Raw genomic sequence first — 22,632 nt, forward strand, 5'->3', positions numbered from 1 at the left:
AGCACTACACATCTATAAGGATATACAGTACATACACACACCGCACAAGGCCGTTGTTTCGTCAGATTAGGTGACCCGTCAGAATGTGTAACGGATGTGACGTTCCGTCGCCGCCATCTTGCTACACCCGGCACTTCTCCATAGTAAGGATACACGGAGAAGGGAAAAGCGGACATCTTGTTACACCCACCAGAGTTTTGCATTTTACACTTATTTTTAACAGTAAAGTGAGTTTATATAGTCAAATACAGTACTTAGAACTCCGTTTGACTGGTTAAATGTTGAATTCTAAAAGCAGCAGCTGATCGCAAAGGTTTGCTAATCTCACAGAAGATCGCTGCTTTTAAAATTCAACATCCAACCAGTCAGACGGAGTTCTAAGTACTGTATTTCACTATATAAACTCACTTTACTGTTACAAAAAAAGTGTAGGATGCAACACTTCGGTGGGTGTAACAAGATGTCCTCTTTCCCCCTTCTCAGTGTATCTTTACTATGGGGGAGTGTGAGGTGTAGCAAGATGGCGGCGACGGAACGTCACTTCTGTTACACATTCTGTAACGGAAGTTACAGAGGAAGAGTTACATGGAGGAAGAGGACGGGCATGACGGGGTTACTGGGTGTAAATAGAAGATAAGATCTTATTACCTCCTCTGCTGCAGCTTTCAACAATGTCTCCTCACTACTTCCTCCTGACTCACCTCTCACCCGGAACTTCCTGTCTGTACCTGACATCACTTCCTGTCTTTACCTGACATCACTTCCTGTCTTTACCTGACATCACTCCCTGTCTTCCATAAAGCCTTCTTGTCTGGGAAGAAGTGAGATCACCAACTTGTGGAACTCATAGGAACTGCAGGTCAGAGAAACGTCTCGTTGTGTGAACACGGTAATCTGACGAAACACCGTGTTCAACTACTTCTGAGCTGCAGTTCCTCTAAATTCCACAAGGTGGTGGTCTCACTTCTTGCCCAGATAAGAAGGTTTTATGGAAGACAGGAAGTGATGTCAGGTAAAGACAGGAAGTGATGTTAGATAAAGACAGGAAGTTCCATGAGGTACGAATAACAGAGAAGACATTGTTGGAAGTGGCAGCAGAGGAGGTAATAAGATCTTATTTTCTATTTACACCCAGTAACCCCGTCATGTCCGTCCTCTTCCTCCATAGTCACTGTGACGTCTTTTATCTCCAGCAGATGATAATACACACATATATTAATATTATACAGGATTTATATCGTGCCAACCGTTTGCACAACATGAGGGCAGACAGGACAGTTACAATATAATATAATACAGGAGGAATCAGAGGGCCCTGCTCCTTAGAGCTTACAATCTAGGAGGGAAGGTCAAAGGATACAAAAAATAATAACTGTGGGGGAAGGGCCGATGAAGAAAATAGAGGTCCAGTTGTTAGGTGGGGGCAGGTTAGGTTTCTCTAAAGTGAAGGGTTTTCGGGGATTAGCTAAATGTGGACAGAGCACGAGATAGACAAATTGGGATAGGGAGTTCCAGGGGATGGGAGAGGCCCAATAGAAGTCCTGGAGATGAGAATGGGAGGTGGTAACACGGGTACTAGATAACAGGAGGACTTGGGAGGTATGAAGAGAATGATTTGGTTGGTATTGTGAGACTAGGTTAGTGATGTAGCTTGGGGCCGAGTTGTGGATGACTTTGCATGTTGTTGCTACTATTTTGAATTTAGTTTGTTGGGTGAGCGGAAGCCAGGTCAAGGATTGGCAGAGAGGGGTGGAGAACACTGAATGGAGGCCAGTGGAGGGATTTGCAGAGAGGGGTGGAGGACAATGAATGGAGACCAGTGGAGGGATTGGCAGAGAGGGGTGGATGACACTGAATGGAGGCCAGTGCAGGGATTGACAGAGAGGGGTGGAGGACACTGAATGGAGACCAGTGCAGGGATTGGTGGAGAGGGGTGGAGGACACTGAATGGAGACCAGTGGAGGGATTGGCAGAGAGGGGTGGAGGACACTGAAGGGAAGCCAGTGAAGGAATTAGCAGAGAGGGATGGAGGACACTAAATGGAAGCCAGTGGAGGGATTGGCAGAGAGTGGTGTAGGGCACTGAATGGAAGCCAGTGGAGGGATTGGCAGAGAGGGGTGGAGGGCACTAAATGGATGCCAGTGGGGGGATTGGTAGAGGGGGGTGGAGGACACTGAATGGAGACCAGTGGAGGGATTGGTAGAGAGGGGTGGAGGACACTGAATGGATGCCAGTGGGTGGATTGGTAGAGAGGGGTGCAGGACACTGAGTGGAGACCAGTGGAGGGAGGCAGAGAGGGGTGGAGGACACTGAATTGAAGCCAGTGGAAGGATTGGCAGAGAGGGGTGGAGGACACAGAATGGAGACCAGTGGAGGGATTGGCAGAGAGGGGTGGAGGGCACTGAATTGAAGCCAGTGGAAGGATTGGCAGAGAGGGGTGGAGGACACAGAATGGAGACCAGTGGAGGGATTGGCAGAGAGGGGTGGAGGGCACCGAATAGAGACCAATTGAGGAATTGGTAGAGAGGAGTAGCAGACACTGAACGGTTGGTAAGGTGGATGAGTCTGGCAGCGGAAGTCATGATGGACTGAAGGGGGAGGAGCCTATGTAAAGGTAATCCAAGGAAGAGGGAGTGGCAGTAGTTGAGGTGAGATGACCAGGGAGTGGAATTGGAGCTTTGTGGTGTCATTGGTTAGGAAGGGGCGTATTTTGGAGATGTTGCGGAGGTTGAAAGCTTTGGACTGTGATTGGATGTAGGCCCCAAAAGTAGAGTTCAGAGTCCAGGATTACCCCTAGAACGCTGGCTTGGGGGGGACGGGGCACGTGGGGGAGGAAATATTATGAGCTCGGTTTTGGATAGATTGAGTTGGTGTGATATCCAGGCTGATATGTCTGTTCGTAAATTAGAGATACGTGAGGAGACTGGAGGAGTGAGCTGAGGGGTGGAAACAGGGATTTGTGTGTCATCAGCATAAAAATGGAATAAGAAGCCATGGAGGCTATAAGCTGACCCATGGAGGAGGTGTAGATTGAGAATAAGAGGTCCTAGAACAGAACCTTGGGGGACTCCGATGGAGAGGGAAAGAGGAGAGGAGGAAGTAATGTTGTAAGTGACACTGAAGATGCGGTGGGAGAACGCATTTCGCTTTATGCGGATGACATATTGGTGTATCTGGCTGATACTAATGAATCACTTCAGGCCCTGTTGGTGGAGATTAATACCTTTGGAGACTATTCTGGCTTCCGGGTGAATTGGGAAAAGTCTTTTCCTCCTAGACGTGGCTGAGCCTCACCTGATTCACCCGGATTCCAAGCTTCAAGTGGTATCCTCCTTTAGGTACCTTGGGGTTTTGGTGCAGACCCCCTTATCTTCATATGTCGCCAACAACATAGAGCCTCTATTGGCCTGCTTTCAGAAGCAGACCAAGCAGTGGATGGATCTGCCTCTGGACCTCATGGGGAGGGCCAATGTCCTCAAAATGATCTACCTACCGAGACTTCTGTATATCCTTGCCAATTCTCCTTGCAAAATACCTAAGTCTATTTTTAAACGTATAGACACAATATGTACTACTTTCCTGTGGAAGGGTGGCTCCCCCAAGGTAGCACCTTAAACACTACGGCTACCAGGGTTCGACTCGAACTCGAAGCTCATCCCTACATCACACTGACCTCACAGCTTCTCTTCCTCATATCCCTCTATCCGACTCTATTTTTCTAATACTCTTAGGATGAGGGCCGTCCCCTGGCCTCCTCACATGCAAAGTAGGGCTGTTGGACCTCCATAGTCTATAATATCAGAAACCTCAGCATGAAGTGGGGTTTAAATAAAGAGACCTGACCAGTGAGGTGAGGAGGATTCTGGGAATGTCATTCGATTTTACTATTTGTGTTCAGATCTAGAGTTTTCCTCCTGTGAAGTCTGGAGATCATATGACCATCACATTGCCTCCACCTCCCTCCCTGATAGAATAGAGAAATACAAAGAAGATTCTAGAAGTCACCAGAGAGATCATCGAGCTGCTGACAGGAGAGGTGAGCGGTGCCGGGAAGGACGTCATGATGGAGAATCAGCCGCCCCTCACATCACCGGGTAAGAGGAGACTTTATTGTAAAGGAGAGAGCAGTACGGAGGCTCCACCTAGATCCCCCATCATCTGATAAACACATAGAAACAATGTATTCAGTCAGTGTGTGTGTTTCCTACAGATGGATCCAGTAATGGGAACCCACCAGAGAGATGTCCCCGTCCTCTGTATTCCCGGGATTCCACACAGGAAGGTCACACCATCCCCCACCATCATCAGGTAGATGAGGAACAATTATTGGTGGGAAAGGTTCATACTAAAGCTATTTCGTTACAATGAATGTTTTATTATATATTCAGAGTGGAAACCTCGGGGATGATAATATTGATATTAAAGAAGAGTATAAAGAGGAGGATGAGGAGTATGGAGTGATGGAGGAGTTTTCAGAAGGACACAAGGATATGATGGAGCCACCTAATACCAGGAACCCACCAGAGAGATGTCCCCGTCCTCTGTATTCCCGGGATTCCACACAGGAAGGTCACACCATCCCTCACTGTTACAAGGTCGGTGGGGCGGAGCATCTAGAACATGGACTGGTGGAGATGATGTGTGGATTTTGTATGTAAGTTTATATCTTACAGATGATATTCTCTCTCATTCTCTTGGTTTAGAGTGGAGATCCAATCGATATAGAATTTGAGGTGAAATCAGAAGAAGAAGAGACGTATGTGAGGGATGATCAGCAGTCTATGGAGGAGGATGGAATAACGGGGACATTTATAGAGGAGGACACTCCTACAGAGATCAGCACAGGTAGGTCATTAACACTAAATCCATTCCTCCACCCATACTGCTCACTGATTGGTCCAGAGTAGGCCGGGGACTGGGTGATATCAGCCTGTAATCCCCTGGTCACTTTCCTGAGCTGTGTTCCCCGTCCTGTATTCCTGTATTTCTCTCGGATAATCTTCCTTCTCTGTGCTGCAGACACAATTTATGTCTCTAGACTGGATTTATGGAGATTCTGGGGTTCAGCTGGCAGCAAAATGTTGATTTTCACCATAGGGTTTGCTTGACCTAGACACCTGGGGTATGTACCTTGGGTCTTCTGCCCCATGCCCGGGTCTAGTGAGATCTCTGACAGAACAATTCTCCCGGGTTACTTGCTCTGTTATTTGCTGGCTGTGCCGGGTGGAGGGATATGTCTGTATAGTCTCAGACCCAAGTCACTGAGTGCAGTCTCAGGAGATGGGAGGCAGCGGTGTGGGATCTCTGCAACTTGTCTCCAGTAATCTTTTCAGCTTCCACTGTTTACTGAACCCCAATATTATAAGTCCTCCTGACCATTATACTGTATAATTTATATTGTACATTACATACTCCTGACTTCTTCTCTCCACCCTCCACCCTCTGCTATATATACACATAATATGTATTCTCTTTTGTTACACCCATTTCCTACCAGCTGGACATTTTATATCGGGTGATGTGATTGGAGCACAGACTTTTACATGTTGATAATAATGTGATAACATCCTCCAACTTGGAACCTTAAACAGAAAGTGATAATGAGGGGGAGGAGTCAGTGACCCAATGATGGTGGTCTTCAGGATCAGTCTAGTCTTCATCTTGGTTGTTCTCCCCTCATTCTCACTCTCTGACCTCTGGTGGGGCTCAGCCCCACTGTTATTCATGACTAAATAAGGAAGTGCAGGACTTCTTGTGTTGGGAAGATGGCATTCAGTGATAGAGAGGGTGGGGACCCTCGTCCTATAATCCCCTCATCACTGTCACTCCTATAAAAGACAGTTCTCGTTGTTTCCTCACTCTCTGACTAAGGTCCATGAATAAAGAAATGATCTGGTAGGAGATCAGAGGAGCAATTTACTAGTTACCTTGAGGGGGGAATTGTAAGATCCTCAGAGACAAAGCTGCCCGATGTGGGCGGAGTCCTGGTTTAGGGGAACCAATCAGCTCATGTCTAGTAATAATCTTTGTATTTCTATTTTAGTAGATGGACGGGAGATGAGGAAAACCTCAGAGGATTGTCTCACTTTGTCTCCAGACTGTAAAGTAGAAGATGAGGACATCACACAGTATAGTCCAGGAGAAAACCCGACTACCTCAAATGTCCATCCGACACCACACAGTGTAGATGGACCATCGTATTCCTCTTATCCTGAGGAACCTCAGACTGTGCGGGACGGTGCCGGACCATCGTATTGCTCTTATCCTGAGGAACCTCAGACTGTGCGGGACGGTGCCGGACCGTCGTATTCCTCTTATCCTGAGGAACCTCAGACTGTGCGGGACGGTGCCGGACCATCGTATTCCTCTTATCCTGAGGAACCTCAGACTATGCGGGACGGTGCCGGACCATCGTATTCCTCTTATCCTGAGGAACCTCAGACTGTGCGGGACGGTGCCGGACCATCGTATTCCTCTTATCCTGAGGAACCTCAGACTGTTCGGGACGGTGCCGGACCATCGTATTCCTCTTATCCTGAGGAACCTCAGATTGTGCGGGACGGTGCCGGACCATCGTATTCCTCTTATCCTGAGGAACCTCAGACTGTGCGGGACGGTGCCGGACCATCGTATTCCTCTTATCCTGAGGAACCTCAGACTGTGCGGGACGGTGCCGGACCATTGTATTCCTCTTATCCTGAGGAACCTCAGACTCTGCGGGACGGTGCCGGACCATCGTATTCCTCTTATCCTGAGGAGCCTCAGACTGTGCGGGACAGTGCCGTCCTTCAAACATATAAGAGATTTCCCTGTCCTGAGTGCGGGAAGTGTTTCCGTTTGAAATCCAAACTTAATGTGCATACAAGAACTCACACAGGGGAGAAGCCATATTCCTGCCCCGAGTGTGGGAAATGTTTTTCAGATTATTCCAGTCTTTACCGACATAAGAAATTGCACACGCGAGAGAAGACGTATTCCTGTCCTGATTGTGGGAAATGTTTTGCACATCAATCCAGTCTTTGCACTAATCAGAAATGTCACAGATGGGAGAAGTCATTTTCCTGTTCTGAGTGCGGGAAATGTTTTTCACAAAAGTCCCATCTTAACAGACATCAGAGATCTCACACAGGTGTAAAGCCGTTTTCCTGTACTGAGTGTGGGAAAGGTTTTTCACAGAAGTCCCAACTTAACAGACATCAGAGATCTCACACAGGTGAGAAGCCGTTTTCCTGTACTGAGTGTAGGAAATGTTTTGGAGAAAAATCAGAGGTTGTCAGACATCAGAGATCTCACATGGGGGAGCATTCCTGTTCTGAGTGCGGGAAATGTTTCCCACAGAAGTCCAATCTTTCCCAACATCAGAAATTGCATACAGGAGAAAAGCCGTATTCTTGTACCGAGTGCGGGAAAAGTTTTTCACAGAAGTCCACTCTTTCCCGTCATCAGAAATTGCACACGGGGGAGAAACCCTATTCATGTCCTGAGTGTGGGAAATGTTTTTCAGAGAAGTCTACTCTTTCCTCACATCAGAGATTGCACATGGGGGAGAAGCCGTATTCCTGTCCTGAGTGCGGGAAATGTTTTTCACAGAAGTCCAATCTTTCAAAACATCAGAGATTGCACACAGGGGAGAAGCCATATTCCTGCCCTGTGTGCGGGAAATGTTTTTCAGAGAAGTCTTCTGTTTCCAAACATCAGAGATTGCACACGGGGGAGAAGCTGTATTCCTGTCCTGAGTGCGGGAAATGTTTTTCAGAGAAGTCCCATCTTTCCAAACATCAGAGATTGCACACGGGGGAGAAACCGTATTCCTGTCCTGACTGCGGGAAATGTTTTTCGCAGAAGTCCAATCTTTCCATACATCGGAGATTGCACACGGGTGAGAAGCCGTATTGCTGTCCTGAGTGTGGGAAATGTTTTTCAGTGAAGTCCAATCTTAACACACATCAGAGATCTCACACAAGGAAAAAGTCACTTGTAGGGAAGAAGCACACCCTGATCTAAACCTCAGATGTACTCCATGACTGATCTTCATCATGTAAGAAACAGTTCATAAGGAGATCAGAGATCACCAAAGACATGGATGAAGTGTTGTACCGTGTTGGCCATTGATAGCAGGAGAAAAATAAAAATGGAGCCATTACCTCTCATTGGCTGAGTACATTTTGTGGTGTAAACTCTTGCAAGACGTCGGTTTTCTCAAGTCGTCTTCCAGGACCAAACGCGTTAACCCCACCACTTAAAAGGTGGTCCTCTAGGCCGTGTAAAATAAAAATGGAGTCATTCCCTCTCATTGGCTGAGGACATTTTGTGGGGGAAGATTTCACAAACACTTACAGGTCTGTTTCTATAAACTTTGTTGGATGAATGTGACGCGCATCCCCCCAGCCATGACCAGTATTGGTCATATTTTATTTCAGTGATTTCCTATGATCATCGGCTTCATCTAGTGACAATAATGTGGCACTGCAGTATTAATACCGCATTATTGCCCCATAATTGAGATGACGGTCATAGGAAATTGCTGTGTTAATGAAAATACGCCCAGAATTTGGCACAGCTGGGCGAATGCGCATCACATTAAAGGATGTAAAGAATGGAACAAGAAATGTAAGGCCCCATACACACGATAGAATCCATCCGCTGAAAAATCCCAGCGAATGGGTTTCAGCGGATAGATGCTATGGTGTGTACACTCCAGCGGATCTGTTTCCGCGGATATTTATCCCCTGGGATGGATTTCCAGCGGATAAATATTTGATGACATGCTATCAAATCTATCCGCTGGAATCCATCCCAACGGATGGATCCGCTGGTCTGTACAGACTCACCGGATCCATCCGTCCGAAGGGATCCCCGCATGCGGCGTAATGATTCGACGCATGTGCGGAATTCCTTATATGACAGCGTCGCGCACGTCGCAGCGACGGCGTGACACGTCATCGCCAGAGGATTTCGGCGCGGATTTCGATTCGATGGTGAGTACACTCCATCGGATGGAAATCCGCGCAAATCCTCGAGAGGATTTATCCGCGGATACGGTCCGCTGGACCGTATCCACGGATAAATCCTCTCGTGTGTATGGGGCCTAAGGGTGCAATTAGGGCGGCTAAGATAGACCATTAAGGACACATAGCGGAGGAGAGCAAAAAAAATCCCAAGGAATTCTCTAAGTATGTAACAGTAAAAAATGGAGGCCAGACCATATTGGCCCCATAAAGAATGATGAAGGACATCTGGTTACAAAGGATGGGGAGATGGCCAAGGTATTGAATTTATTCTTCTCCTCAGTCTTCACAAGCGACTCTGGGGGCTTCAGTAACCAAAACTGCAGTGTTTATCCTCATGACACATCACAGGAAGCACCTCCATGGTTAACAGAGCACAGAATTAGAAATTAGACTTGTGAAACTTAACATTAATAAATCACTAGGACCAGAGGGCTTACATCCGAGGGTATTTAGGGAACTCAGTCAGGTAATTGCCAGACCATTGTTCCTAATTTTTACCGACAGTCTACTGACTGGAATGGTACCAGCTAATTGGAGAAAGGCCAATGTAGCTCCAATATTCAAAAAGGGCCCAAAATGCATCCCTGGGAGTTACAGACCAGTCAGCCTAACATCAATAGTATGTAAGCTATTGGGGGAGATGATAAGGGACTATATACAAGATTGTAGTAAAAAGAACGGTATCATTAGCAGTAATCAGCATGGATTCATGAAGAATCGTTCTTGCCAAACCAATCTATTAACCTTCTATGAGGAGGTGAGTTGCCATCTAGATAAAGGAAGGCCTGTAGACGTGGTGTATCTAGATAAAGGAAGGCCTGTAGACGTGGTGTATCTAGATAAAGGAAGGCCTGTAGATGTGGTGTATCTGGATAAAGGAAGGTCTGTAGATGTGGTGTATCTGGATAAAGGAAAGCCCATAGACGTGGTGTATCTAGATAAAGGAACGCCCGTAGATGTGGTGTATCTGGATAAAGGAAGGCCCGTAGACGTGGTGTATCTAGATAAAGGAAGGCCCAAAGACGTGGTGTATCTGGATAAAGGAAGGCCTGTAGATGTGGTGTATCTGGATAAAGGAAGGTCTGTAGATGTGGTGTATCTAGATAAAGGAAGGCCCGTAGATGTGGTGTATCTAGATAAAGGAAGGCCTGTAGATGTGGTGTATCTGGATAAAGGAAGGTCTGTAGATGTGGTGTATCTAGATAAAGGAAGGCCCGTAGACGTGGTGTATCTAGATAAAGGAAGGCCTGTAGATGTGGTGTATCTAGATAAAGGAAAGCCTGTAGACGTGGTGTATCTAGATAAAGGAAGGCTCGTAGATGTGGTGTATCTAGATAAAGGAAGGTCCGTAGATGTGGTGTATCTGGATAAAGGAAGGCTTGTAGACGTGGTGTATCTAGATAAAGGAAGGCCAGTAGACGTGGTGTATCTAGATAAAGGAAGTCCCGTAGACGTGGTGTATCTAGATAAAGGAAGTCCCGTAGACGTGGTGTATCTAGATAAAGGAAGGTCCGTAGATGTGGTGTATCTGGATTTTGCAAAAGCATTTGACACAGTTTCCCATAAACGTTTACTATACAAAGTAAGATCCGTTGGCATAGACAATAGGTCCAGTACATGGATTGAAAACTGGCTACAAGGGCGAGTTCAGAGGGTGGTGATAAATGGGGAGTACTCAGAATGGTCAGGGGTGGGTAGTGGGGTCCCCCAGGGTTCTGTGCTGGGACCAATCCTATTTAATTTGATTATAGATGACCTGGAGGAGGGGTAAGCAGCTCAATCTCTGTATTTGCGGACGATACTAAGCTAAGCAGGGCAATAACTTCTCTGCAGGACGTGGAAACCTTGCAAGAAGATCTGAACAAATTAATGGGGTGGAGAACTACATGGCAATTAAGGTTCAATGTGGAAAAATGTAAAATGATGCATTTGGGTGTCAAAAATATGAATGCAATCTATACACTGGGGGGAGAACCTCTGGGGGAACCTAGGATGGAAAGGGACCAGGGGGTCCTAGTAGATGATAGGCTCAGCAATGGTATGTAATGCCAAGCTGCTGCTAACAAAGAAAACAGAATATTGGCATTAAAAAGGGGATCATCTCCAGAGATAAAATGATAATTCTCCCGCTCTACAAGACTCTGGTCCGGCCGCACCTGGAGTATGCTGTCCAGTTCTGAGTACCAGTCCTCAGGAAGGATGTAGTGGAAATGGAGAGAGTACAAAGAAGGGCAACAAAGCTAATAAAGGTTCTGGAGGATATTAGTTATGAGGAAAGGTTGTGAGCACTGAACTTATTGGCCCGGATTCACGTAGGAGATACGACGGCGTATCTCCAGATACGCCGTCGTATCTCTGAGTCTGAGGCGTAGTATCTTGGCGCCTGATTCAAAGAATCAGATACGCCAACATTTCTCTAAGATACGACCAGCGTAAGTCTCCTACGCCGTCGTATCTTAACTGCATATTTACGCTGGCCGCTAGGGGCGTGTACGCTGATTTACGCCTAGAAATATGTAAATCAGCTAGATACGCCTATTCACGAACGTACGCCCGGCCGACGCAGTACAGATACGCCGTTTACCTTAGGCTTTTTCCGGCGTAAAGTTACCCCTGCTCTATGAGGCGTACCAATGTTAGGTATGGACGTCGGAACAGCGTCAAATTTTTCGCGTAAGTCGTTCGCGAATAGGGCTGGGCGTCATTTACGTTCACGTCTAAAGCAATGACTATTTGCAGCGTAATTTGTAGCATGCGCACTGGGTAACTTTACGGACGGCGCATGCGCCGTTCGTAAAAAGCGTCATTTACGTGGGGTCACAATAAATTTACACAACACACGCCCACATCTTCCACATTTGAATTAGGCGGGCTTACGCCGCCCTATTTACGCTACGCCGCCGCAACTTTGCTTTGTGAATACAGCACTTGCCTGTCAAAGTTGCGGAGGCGTAACGTAAATAGGATACGTTACGCCCGCACAAAGATGCGCTCTCCTACTTGAATCTGGCCCTTTGTCTCTGGAGAATAGACGCATAAGAGGGGAGATGATTTCAATGTACAAATACCGTATTGGTGACCCCACAATAGGGATAAAAAAAATTTGTGGAAGGCGGTGGTTCCAGCGGGGGGCATCGATAGTATTAAAAAACTATTAGATAAGCACCTGAACGACCACAACATACAGGGAAATACAATGTAATACTGACATATAATCACACACATAGGATGGACTTGTGTCTTTTTTCAACCTCACCTACTATGTAACATAAGATAATTAAACCAGAAATATTATACCAACCATTAATGTAATACAGAGAAAAGAGCATTTGGCTATTATATGGCACTATGTATCATAGGAATTAGTGCCATCTAGTGGCCAAATGCAACATTCTCCATTTTAAATCGGAGGAAAACATTCAAACAGCATAGCCAAGGGCCTAATAACATTCATTATATATAAAGGGGATGACACGATCGATACAGCCACCACAGTGAAGCACGGGGAAGCTGTGTTTACACGCGTCTCTCCCCGTCCTTCAGCTCCGGGGACCGATCGCGGGACCCCAGCGGCGATCGGGTCCGCTGGTCCCACGGCTGGGTAGATGTACAGTACGTACATCTGCCCAGACGTATATATTTACAGGAGGCGGTCCTTAAGTGGTTAAAGGGACATCGGCACAGGGCATTGATTATCAGTGCTGCCAATCAGTGCCCACCAGTGCCTCCTCATCAGTTCCACCTATCACTGCTCATCAATTCAGCCTCATCAGCACACATCAGTGAAGGAGAAAAATTACCCATTTGCAAAATTGTATAACAAAGTATGAAAAAAAAAATGTTTTTTCAAAATTTTCGGTGTTTTTTCATCTACTTAGCAAAAAATAGAAAACCCCAGTGGTGAATAAATACCAACAAGAGAAAGCTCTATTTGTGTGAAAAAAAATGATATAGACGTCATATGTGTACAGTGTTACATGATCGCGCAATTGTCATTCAAAGTGTGAGTGCCCTGAAAATTGCCCTGGGCAGGAAGGAGGTAAAATTGCCCAGTAGGCAAGAGGTTAATGTTGCTAGCAGTTTTGGGTTATCCCAAACCCCGAGTTTAAAAGCAATTTATTACAAAAAGACAATCCCTGAGACTGTTTATTGGACTTGGAGTGAATGGATTGTTACTTGGGTGACTGGGGGGTCTCTGTACTGTTTGGGAAATAATCAGTTATCATCAGCGGCTCCTGCGGGGGGAGCACTACACATCTACAGTTGAACCTCGGATTACGAGCATAGTCCGTTCCGACTTCAATGGGATGCAATACCGAATGCGGCCAGAGGTGGGAGCGCCAGAGAGCGCCGAAAAGGCCCAAGGACACTTCGGGTCGTTTACTGCGCCACCGTACATCAGACCAAATGAGGTACTGCAGGCCTATTTTCGGCTCTGCTCGACTTCTGTGCCCCGTACCTCAGGCCAAATGAGTTACTGCAGGCCTATTTTCGGCTCTGCTCGACTTCTGCGCCCTCGTACCTCAGGCCAAATGAGGTACTGCGGGCCTATTTAGCTTGAATTCTGCTTGTCTTGCGGGTCAACACTCGCAAACCGAGTCAGAATTTAAAAAAAATGTTGCTCGCAAATCAAAACTCTCTCAAACCAAGTTACTCTTAGTGAGTGAAAAACTTATATAGCGCTACACATGCGAACTGAATCGCCTCAAGGCGCTTGGTATCCATTTCCTTCTATTTAGCCTTCAGAATAGATGGGTCTTGTGTTTGTTTTCTGAAGGCCTGGTGATTCACTTTCGATCGGATATTAGTTGGTAGCGCGTTCCACAGTCAAGGTCCTTGGACTGCAAATCTACGTTCTCCTTTGGCCTTGACTCTTAAACCGAGGTTCCCCTGTATAAGGATATACAATACATACACACACAGCACAAGGCCGTGTTCACACTACGAGATGTTTCTCGGGGGCTGCAGTTCCTCTGAGATCCACAAGGTGGTGATCTTCTCACTTCTACCCAGACAGGAAGTCTCTATGGAAGACAGAAGGTGATGTCAGGGACAAACAGGAAGTGATGTTAGATAAAGACAGGAAGTTCCATGAGGTACGAATAACAGAGGAGACATTGTTAGAAGTGGCAGCAGAGGAGGTAATAAGATCTTATCTTCTATTTTCTAACCCCCGTCATGTCCGTCCTCTTCCTCCATAGTCACTGTGACGTCTTTTATCTCCAGCAGATGATGATACACACATATAATATTATTATACAGGATTTATATCGTGCCAACGCTTTATAACATCAGATGTTCAAGCAGTTTGGAGGAAAAGGGGAGCAAGGAGATGGGGCGTAGGTTGTTGGGAATGGTGGGGTCAATCAATGGCTTGACTAGTGACTGGGGGTGAAATAAGAAGATGAAGTGAAAAATTTGCAGTAAATGTCCGGAATTCTTTTTTTCCATAATGAACCAATTCTGAAATATTCATCCTAAATTGTGATCAGTAAAGTCTCCGGAGTACACGGAGATCACAGGAATATGATGTGTCCTGCAAAGCCCAAAGACAAAGTTCATCTTTCAGTTTAGGAGAGGAGGGACGCACCCGGGAGAAATGATTCTGTGTACAGAAACCTCACAGAGCACCCCCCACAACTCCTCCTCCCAATGTCCCTCCAATCAGAGTTATAGACTCCTATGACATCACACTGACCTTACAGCTTCTCTTCCTCATATCCCTCTATCCGACTTTTCTAAAACTCTTAGGATGTGGGCCGGCCCCTGGCCTCCTCACTTTCATAGTAGGGCTGTTGGACCTGCATTGTATGTAATATCAGAAACCTCAGCATGAAGTGGGGTTTAAATAAAGAGACCTGACCAGTGAGGTGAGGAGGATTCTGGGAATGTCATTTGATTTTATTATTTGTGTTCAGATCTAGAGTTTTCCTCCTGTGAAGTCTGGAGATCACATGACCATCACATTGCCTCCACCTCCCTCCCTGATAGAATAGAGAAATACAAAGAAGATTCTAGAAGTCACCAGAGAGATCATCGAGCTGCTGACAGGAGAGGTGAGCGGTGCCGGGAAGGACGTCATGATGGACAATCAGCCGCCCCTCACATCACCGGGTAAGAGGAGACTTTATTGTAAAGGAGAGAGCAGTACGGAGGCTCCACCTAGATCCCCCATCATCTGATAAACACATAGAAACAATGTATTCAGTCAGTGTGTGTGTTTCCTACAGATGGATCCAGTAATGGGAACCCACCAGAGAGATGTCCCCGTCCTCTGTATTCCCGGGATTCCACAAAGGAAGGTCACACCATCCCCCACCATCATCAGGTAGATGAGGAACAATTATTGGTGGTTATGATTTATACACAAACATGTTTATTATAATGAATGTTTTATTATATATTCAGAGTGGAAACCTCGGGGATGATAATATTGATGTAAAAGAAGAGTATAAAGAGGAGGATGAGGAGTATGGAGTGATGGAGGAGTTTTCAGAAGGACACAAGGATATGATGGAGCCACCTAATACCGGGAACCCACCAGAGAGATGTCCCCGTCCTCTGTATTCCCGGGATTATTCCACACAGGAAGGTCACACCATCCCTCCTTATTTAAAGGTTGGTGGGACGGAGCATCTAGAACATGAACTTGAGTGGGCAAGGGGATTTATTTATATGATGTCTCAATAATAAATAGGGGTGCAACGGATCAAAAAACTCACGGATCGGAACGATCCTCGGATCAGGAGTCACGGATCGGATCATTTTCGGATCAGCAAAAAAAAAAAAAAAAATGATTTATGAAAAAAGTCGGATTCAAGTCTGGGCTCTAGCTGGGCCAATGGCTCTATATGGTAATGTCACTGTTCACTGTTCCAGTCCAACATTGCCCCAACACTAGTAAACACTGTAATATAATAGCCAGTCCAACATCCAACTCACTGTACTTGCACTGTAATTTCCACCATTGTCCCCCACTCGTTATCACCATCACTGTTCCAGACCAGTCCAACATTGCCCCCACACTAGTAAACAGTAACACTGTAATAATGGCCATTTTTCCCACTGTAATAAATAGCCAACATTCAACTCACTGTACCCGGTTGCAGAACTTGCTGATAGTACGCGCTCTTGCAGATGCAGAATAGAAGATCCACAAAAAGAGGGAGGGGTGATGACGTCAGCGTGCACCGCCGCCGGGTGTACGAAGATGGCCGACCGCTCCGGAGCTGGGCCGAAGCCGCGGCCTTTCCTAAGGCCGCGGCGGCGGTGCGCTCTGTGGATCGTATTCTGTGCCGATCCGAACAGGTCGGCCCGTTGGGATCACGGCTTGGTCACGATCCGTTGCACCCCTAATGGTAAAGTTTATATCTTACAGATGATATTCTCTCTCATTCTCTTGGTTTAGAGTGGAGATCCAATCGATATAGAATTTGAGGTGAAATCAGAAGAAGAAGAAGAGACGTATGTGAGGGATGATCAGCAGTCTATGGAGGAGGATGGAATAACGGGGACATTTATAGAGAAGGACACTCCTACAGAGATCAGCACAGGTGGGTCATTAACACTAAATCCATTCCTCCACCCATACTGCTCACTGATTGGTCCAGAGTAGGGCGGGGACTGGGTGATATCAGCCTGTAATCCCCTGGTCACTTTCCTGAGCTGTGTTCCCCGTCCTGTATTCCTGTATTTCTCTCGGATAATCTTCCTTCTCTGTGCTGCAGACACAATTTATGTCTCTAGACTGGATTTATGGAGATTCTGGGGTTCAGCTGGCAGCAAAATGTTAATTTTCACCATAGGGTTTGCTTGACCTAGACACCTGGGGTATGTACCTTGGGTCTTCTGCCCCATGCCCGGGTCTAGTGAGATCTCTGACAGAACAATTCTCCCGGGTTACTTGCTCTGTTATTTGCTGGCTGTGCCGGGTGGAGGGATATGTCTGTATAGTCTCAGACCCAAGTCACTGAGTGCAGTCTCAGGAGATGGGAGGCAGCGGGGTGGGATCTCTGCAACTTGTCTCCAGTAATCATTTCATCCACCACTGATTACTGAATACCAATATTATGAGTCTTCCTGACCATTACACTATATACAGTAATTATATATTGTACATACTCCTGAGCCTGATAGGAGATCAGAGGACCCATTTACTAGTTACCTTGAGGGGGGGATTGTAAGATCCTCAGAGACAAAGCTGCCTGATGTGGGTGGAGTCCTGGTTTAGGGGAACCAATCCGCTCATGTCTAGTAATAATCTTTGTATCTCTATTTTAGTAGATGGACGGGAGATGAGGAAAACCTCAGAGGATTGTCTCACTTTGTCTCCAGACTGTAAAGTAGAAGATGAGGACATCACACAGTATAGTCCAGGAGAAAACCCGACTACCTCAAATGTCCATCCGGCACCACACAGTGTAGATGGACCATCATATTCCTCTTATCCTGAGGAACCTCAGACTGTGTGGGACGGTGCCGGACCATCGTATTCCTCTTATCCTGAGAAACCTCAGACTGTGCGGGACGGTGCCGGACCATCGTATTCCTCTTATCCTGAGGAACCTCAGACTGTGCGGGACGGTGCCGTCCTTCCCACTGAGAAGAGGTTTTCCTGTCCTGAGTGCGGGAAGTGTTTCCGTTTGAAATCCAAACTTAATAGGCATAAAACAACTCACACTGGAGAAAAGCCGTACTCATGTCCTGAGTGCGGGAAATGTTTTTCACAGAAGTACAGTCTTACCACACATATAAGATTGCACACAGGTGAGAAGCCATATTCCTGTCCTGAGTGCGGGAAATGTTTTTCAGATAAGTACCATTTTGACAGACATCAGAGATCACACACAGGTGAGAATTCGTATTCCTGTCCTGAGTGCGGGAAATATTTTGGACAAAAATCACAACTTGTTGAACATCAGAGATCTCACACGGGGGAGAAGCCGTTTTCCTGTCCTGAATGCGGGAAATGTTTTTCATGGAAGTCCAATCTTCACGCACATCAGAGATTGCATACGGGAGAAAAGCCGCATTCCTGTACTGAGTGCGGGAGACGTTTTGTAAAACAATCAGAACTTGTCACACATCGGAGGTCTCACACGGGGGAAAAGCCGTATTGTTGTCCTGAGTGCGGGAAATGTTTTTCAGATAAGCACAGTTTTCTTAAACACCAAAAATTTCACACGGGGGAGAAGCCGTATTCCTGTACTGAATGCGGGAAATGTTATGTACAAAAATCAGGTCTTGTCGCACACCAGAGGTCTCACACGGGGGAGAAGCCATTTTCCTGTCCTGTGTGTGGGCAATGTTTTTCACTAAAGAAAAACCTTTACACACATCAGAGGTTGCATACAGGAGAAAAGCCCTATACTTGTTCTGAGTGCGGGAAATGTTTTGTACAAAGTTCACATCTTGTTGTACATCAGAGGTCTCACACGGGAGAAAAGCCGTATTGTTGTCCTGAGTGCGGGAAATGTTACTCTGATAAGAAAAGTTTTAATAAACACCAGAGATCTCACATGGAAGAGAATCCGTATCCCTGTTCTGAGTGCGGGAAATGTTTTCCAGATGAGTCCAGTTTTTATAACCACCAGAGATCTCACATGGGGGAAAAGCCATATTCCTGTCCTGAGTGCGGAAAATGTTATACACGGAAGTCCCATCTTTCCAGACATCAGAGATCTCACATGAAGGAGAAGCCGTATTCCTGTCCTGAGTGAGGGACTTGTGTATCACTGAAGTCCTGTCTTCCTGTACATCAGGGGTCCCACACAACCCTCGAGGTGTATTAGTGAGTGCGGGAAATGTCTTGTATATGAATGTTGCTGGACATGTGGGGAAGAAGCACACCCTGATATACACCTCCGATATACTCCATGGCTGATCTTCATCATGTAAGAAACACTTCATAAGGAGATCAGAGATCACCAAAGACATGGATGAAGTGTTGTACCGTGTTGGCCATTGATAGCAGGAGAAAAATAAAAATGGAGTCATTACCTCTCATTGGCTGAGTACATTTTGTGGTGGAAACTCTTGCAAGAGGTCTGTTTTCTCAAGTCGTCTTCCAGGACGAAACGCATTAACCCCACCACTTAAAAGGCGGTCCTCTAGGCCTTGTTAAAATAAAAATGGAGTCATTACCTCTCATTGGCTGAGTACATTTTGTGGGGAAAAATTTCACAAACACTAGTAAAAGAATGTAGTAAAGAAATTGCATTCTGTACATTACACACTCCCTTCCTCTGCATTCTGTACATTACACACTCCCGTCCTCTGCATTCTGTACATTACACACTCCTGTCCCCTGCATTCTGTACATTACCCACGCCTGACCCTGCATTCTGTACATTACCCACGCCTGACCCTGCATTCTGTACATTATACACTCCTGTCCCCTGCATTATGTACATTACACACTCCCGTCCCCTGTATTCTGTACATTACACACTCCCGTCCCCTGCATTCTGTACATTACGCACTCCCGTCCTCTGTATTCTGTACATTACACACTCCCGTCCCCTGCATTCTGTACATTACGCACTCCCGTCCTCTGTATTCTGTACATTACACACTCCCGTCCCCTGCATTCTGTACATTACACACTCCCGTCCCCTGCATTCTGTACGTTACGCACTCCTGTCCCCTGCATTCTGTACATTACACACTCCCGTCCCCTGTATTCTGTACATTACGCACTCCCGTCCCCTGTATTCTGTACGTTACGCACTCCTGTCCCCTACATTCTGTACATTACACACTCCTGTCCCCTGCATTCTGTACATTACACACTCCCGTCCCCTGTATTCTGTACATTACGCACTCCCGTCCCCTGTATTCTGTACGTTACGCACTCCTGTCCCCTACATTCTGTACATTACACACTCCTGTCCCCTGCATTCTGTACATTACCCACGCCTCACCCTGCATTCTGTACATTACACACGCCTGACCCTGCCTTCTGTACATTACACACTCCTGTCCCCTGCATTCTGTCATACCTCCCAACTTTTTGAGATGGGAATGAGGGACAACTATTAACAAAAGTATGTAGGCATAGGACACACCCACTGCCACAACCCCTTAACTGAGAATCACACACAAAAAAATGTGTTAAACCAAACAGTCATTTTTTACTCCTTTATACTGGCTTTTAAAATGTACAAATGCAGAAATGCAGAAATTGGTTGAAAGGTTTAGCACCGGGGGAAAAAATAATTGAAAGAGAAAAAGTGTATTTTATATATAACTATATAGATCAGACCAAAATGAGGGACAAATGAGGAGGGAAGAGGGACTTTGTTCCAAATGGGGGACAGTTAGGAGCTATGCTCTGTGCATTACACACAACTGACCTTTGCGTTCTGTGCATTATACATTCCTGACCCCCTACACTCTGTACATTTGTACATTACACACTCACATTTTGCCACGGCGTGCGCTGCAGGTTGTCCCTTGCCTCAAGTGTCCCCCATTGGGATGTTGTTAACTTGGGAGGTATGGTGAATCAGGGCCATCTTATCCAGTGGGCACAGCCCAGGTGCCCATGGGGCCCCATCAGGACAGGCAGGGCCGATCCTAGGCGGGTGCACCATGCCCCGATGCTGTAAGCTGCCACAGAGAAGGGGCACCAACCCGCCGAAGCTGTGGCATGCCACTTGACTGCACCGGTTGCTAGAATTGTCAGCCACCTGGTGCCTAGCAACCAGTGACATCAGTGGCCGCCCCAGCATTCATAGCGTGCCGCCAATGTGCTCGGAAAACTAGATCGGCTCCATCCCCTGCCATCTTCTGACTCAGACAGCGTAGCATGCCGCAGGTCACCATCACCATCTTCATTGTTGGGGCACCAATGCATTTCTTTGCCCGGGGGCCCATGATGCTAAGAAGATGGCACTGTAATGAATGGACTGTTACTTGGGTGGCTGGGGGCCTCTGGGAAAGAACCAGTTAATATCATCGGTCTCTGCGGGGGGAGCACTACACATCTATAAGGCTATACCAGGGATTCTCAAACTACGGCCCTCCAGCGGTTGTAGAACTACACATCCCATGAGGCACACACTGACATTCACAGACCTGACTAGGCATGATGGGAATTGTAGTTCCTGAACAACTGGAGGGCCGTAGTTTGAAGACCCGTGGGATATACAGTACATACACACACAGCACAAGGCCGTGTTCACATTACGAGATGTTTCTCGGGCTTCAGTTCCTCTGAGCTCCACAAGATGGCGATATCATATCTACCCAGACAGGAAGTCTCTATGGAAGACAGGAAGTGATGTCAGCTACAGACAGGAAGTGATGTCAGCTACAGACAGGAAGCTCCTTGTAATACGAGGTAGAGGTGACGTTGCTGGAAGTGGCAGCAGATGAGGTAATAAGATCTTATTTTCTATTTACACCCAGTAACCCCGTCATGTCCGTCCTCTTCCTCCATCTTTTATCTCCAGCAGATGATGATGCACACATAGGGCTAGATTCACATAGATCAGCGGATCTTTAGATCCGCGTGATCTATGTGATTTAAGATCCGCTGCCGCAAGTTTGAGAGGCAAGTGGGTAATTCACAAAACGCTTATTTCCAAACTTGCGGCGGCGGATCGTAAATCCCCCGGCGGAATTCAAATTCCGCGGCTAGGGGGAGTGTACTATTTAAATCAGGCGCGTCCCCGCGCCGATTTAAATGCGCATGCGCCGTCCGCAAATTTTCCCGGCGTGCATTGCTCCCACTGACGTCGCTAGGACGTCAGTGGTTTCGGCGTGAGCGTAACTTGCGACGAGCGGGTTTGAGAATCGGCGTACGCAAACGACGTAAAAAAAAAATTGATGCGGGAAAGAGGGCTATACTTAACATTGGCTACGCCTCATAGAAGCAGGAGTAGGTATACGCCGGGAAAACCGCTATGTAAACGTTGTAACAAACTGCGTCGGGCCCACGTACGTTCGTGAATTGGCGTATCTCGCTGATTTACATATTTCTCATCGTAAATCAGCGAGAACGCCCCCAGCGGCCATTTTTAAATTGCAGTTAAGATCCGACGGTGTAACACAGTTACACCTGTCGGATCTTAAGCATATCTATGCGTAACTGATTCTATGAATCAGTCGCATAGATACGACCGGCCTAACTCAGAGATACGACGGCGTATCAGGAGATACACCGTCGTATCTCTATGTGAATCTGGCCCACATATTATTATTATTATACAGGATTTATATGGTGCCAACAGTTTGCACAATATGAGGGCAGACAGTACAGTTACAATACAATATAATACAGGAGGAATCAGAGGGCCCTGATCCTTAGAGCTTACAATCTAAGAGGGAGGGTCAAAGGATACAAAAGGCAATAACTGTGGGGGGTGAGCTGATGGAGAAGATAAAAGTCCATTTGTTAGGCGGTGGTAGGATAGTCTTTTATAAAGAGAATGGTTTTCAGGGATCGTCTTAAAGTGGACAGGTTGGGGTAGGGAATTCTATAGGATGGGAGAGGCTCTGGAGAATTCCAGGGGGCGAGTATGGGAGGAGGTGATGAGGGAGCTATAGAGAACAGGAGGTCTTGGGAGAGGAGCGAATGGAACGATTTGGCTGGTATTGTGAGACTAGGTTAGTGATA

At 46.6% G+C, this 22,632-nt stretch overlaps 1 protein-coding gene across 1 annotated transcript in view; it reads left to right on the forward strand.

The window, feature by feature from the left end:
• The window catches only part of LOC120910635, a gene marked incomplete at its 3' end in the record, with an annotated part of 108,785 nt that extends 90,085 nt beyond the window's left edge, over positions 1–18,700 (forward strand). Inside the window, 3 exon segments of the mRNA XM_040322389.1 lie at positions 7,138–7,331; positions 7,334–7,952; positions 17,683–18,700. Of these exon segments, the coding sequence (XP_040178323.1) occupies positions 7,138–7,331; positions 7,334–7,952; positions 17,683–18,700 (1,831 nt within the window).
• Positions 18,701–22,632: the final 3,932 nt, after the last annotated feature.

This window comes from Rana temporaria, chromosome 8 (assembly GCF_905171775.1).
Source record: "Rana temporaria chromosome 8, aRanTem1.1, whole genome shotgun sequence".
NCBI classification, from domain to species: Eukaryota; Metazoa; Chordata; class Amphibia; order Anura; family Ranidae; genus Rana; species Rana temporaria.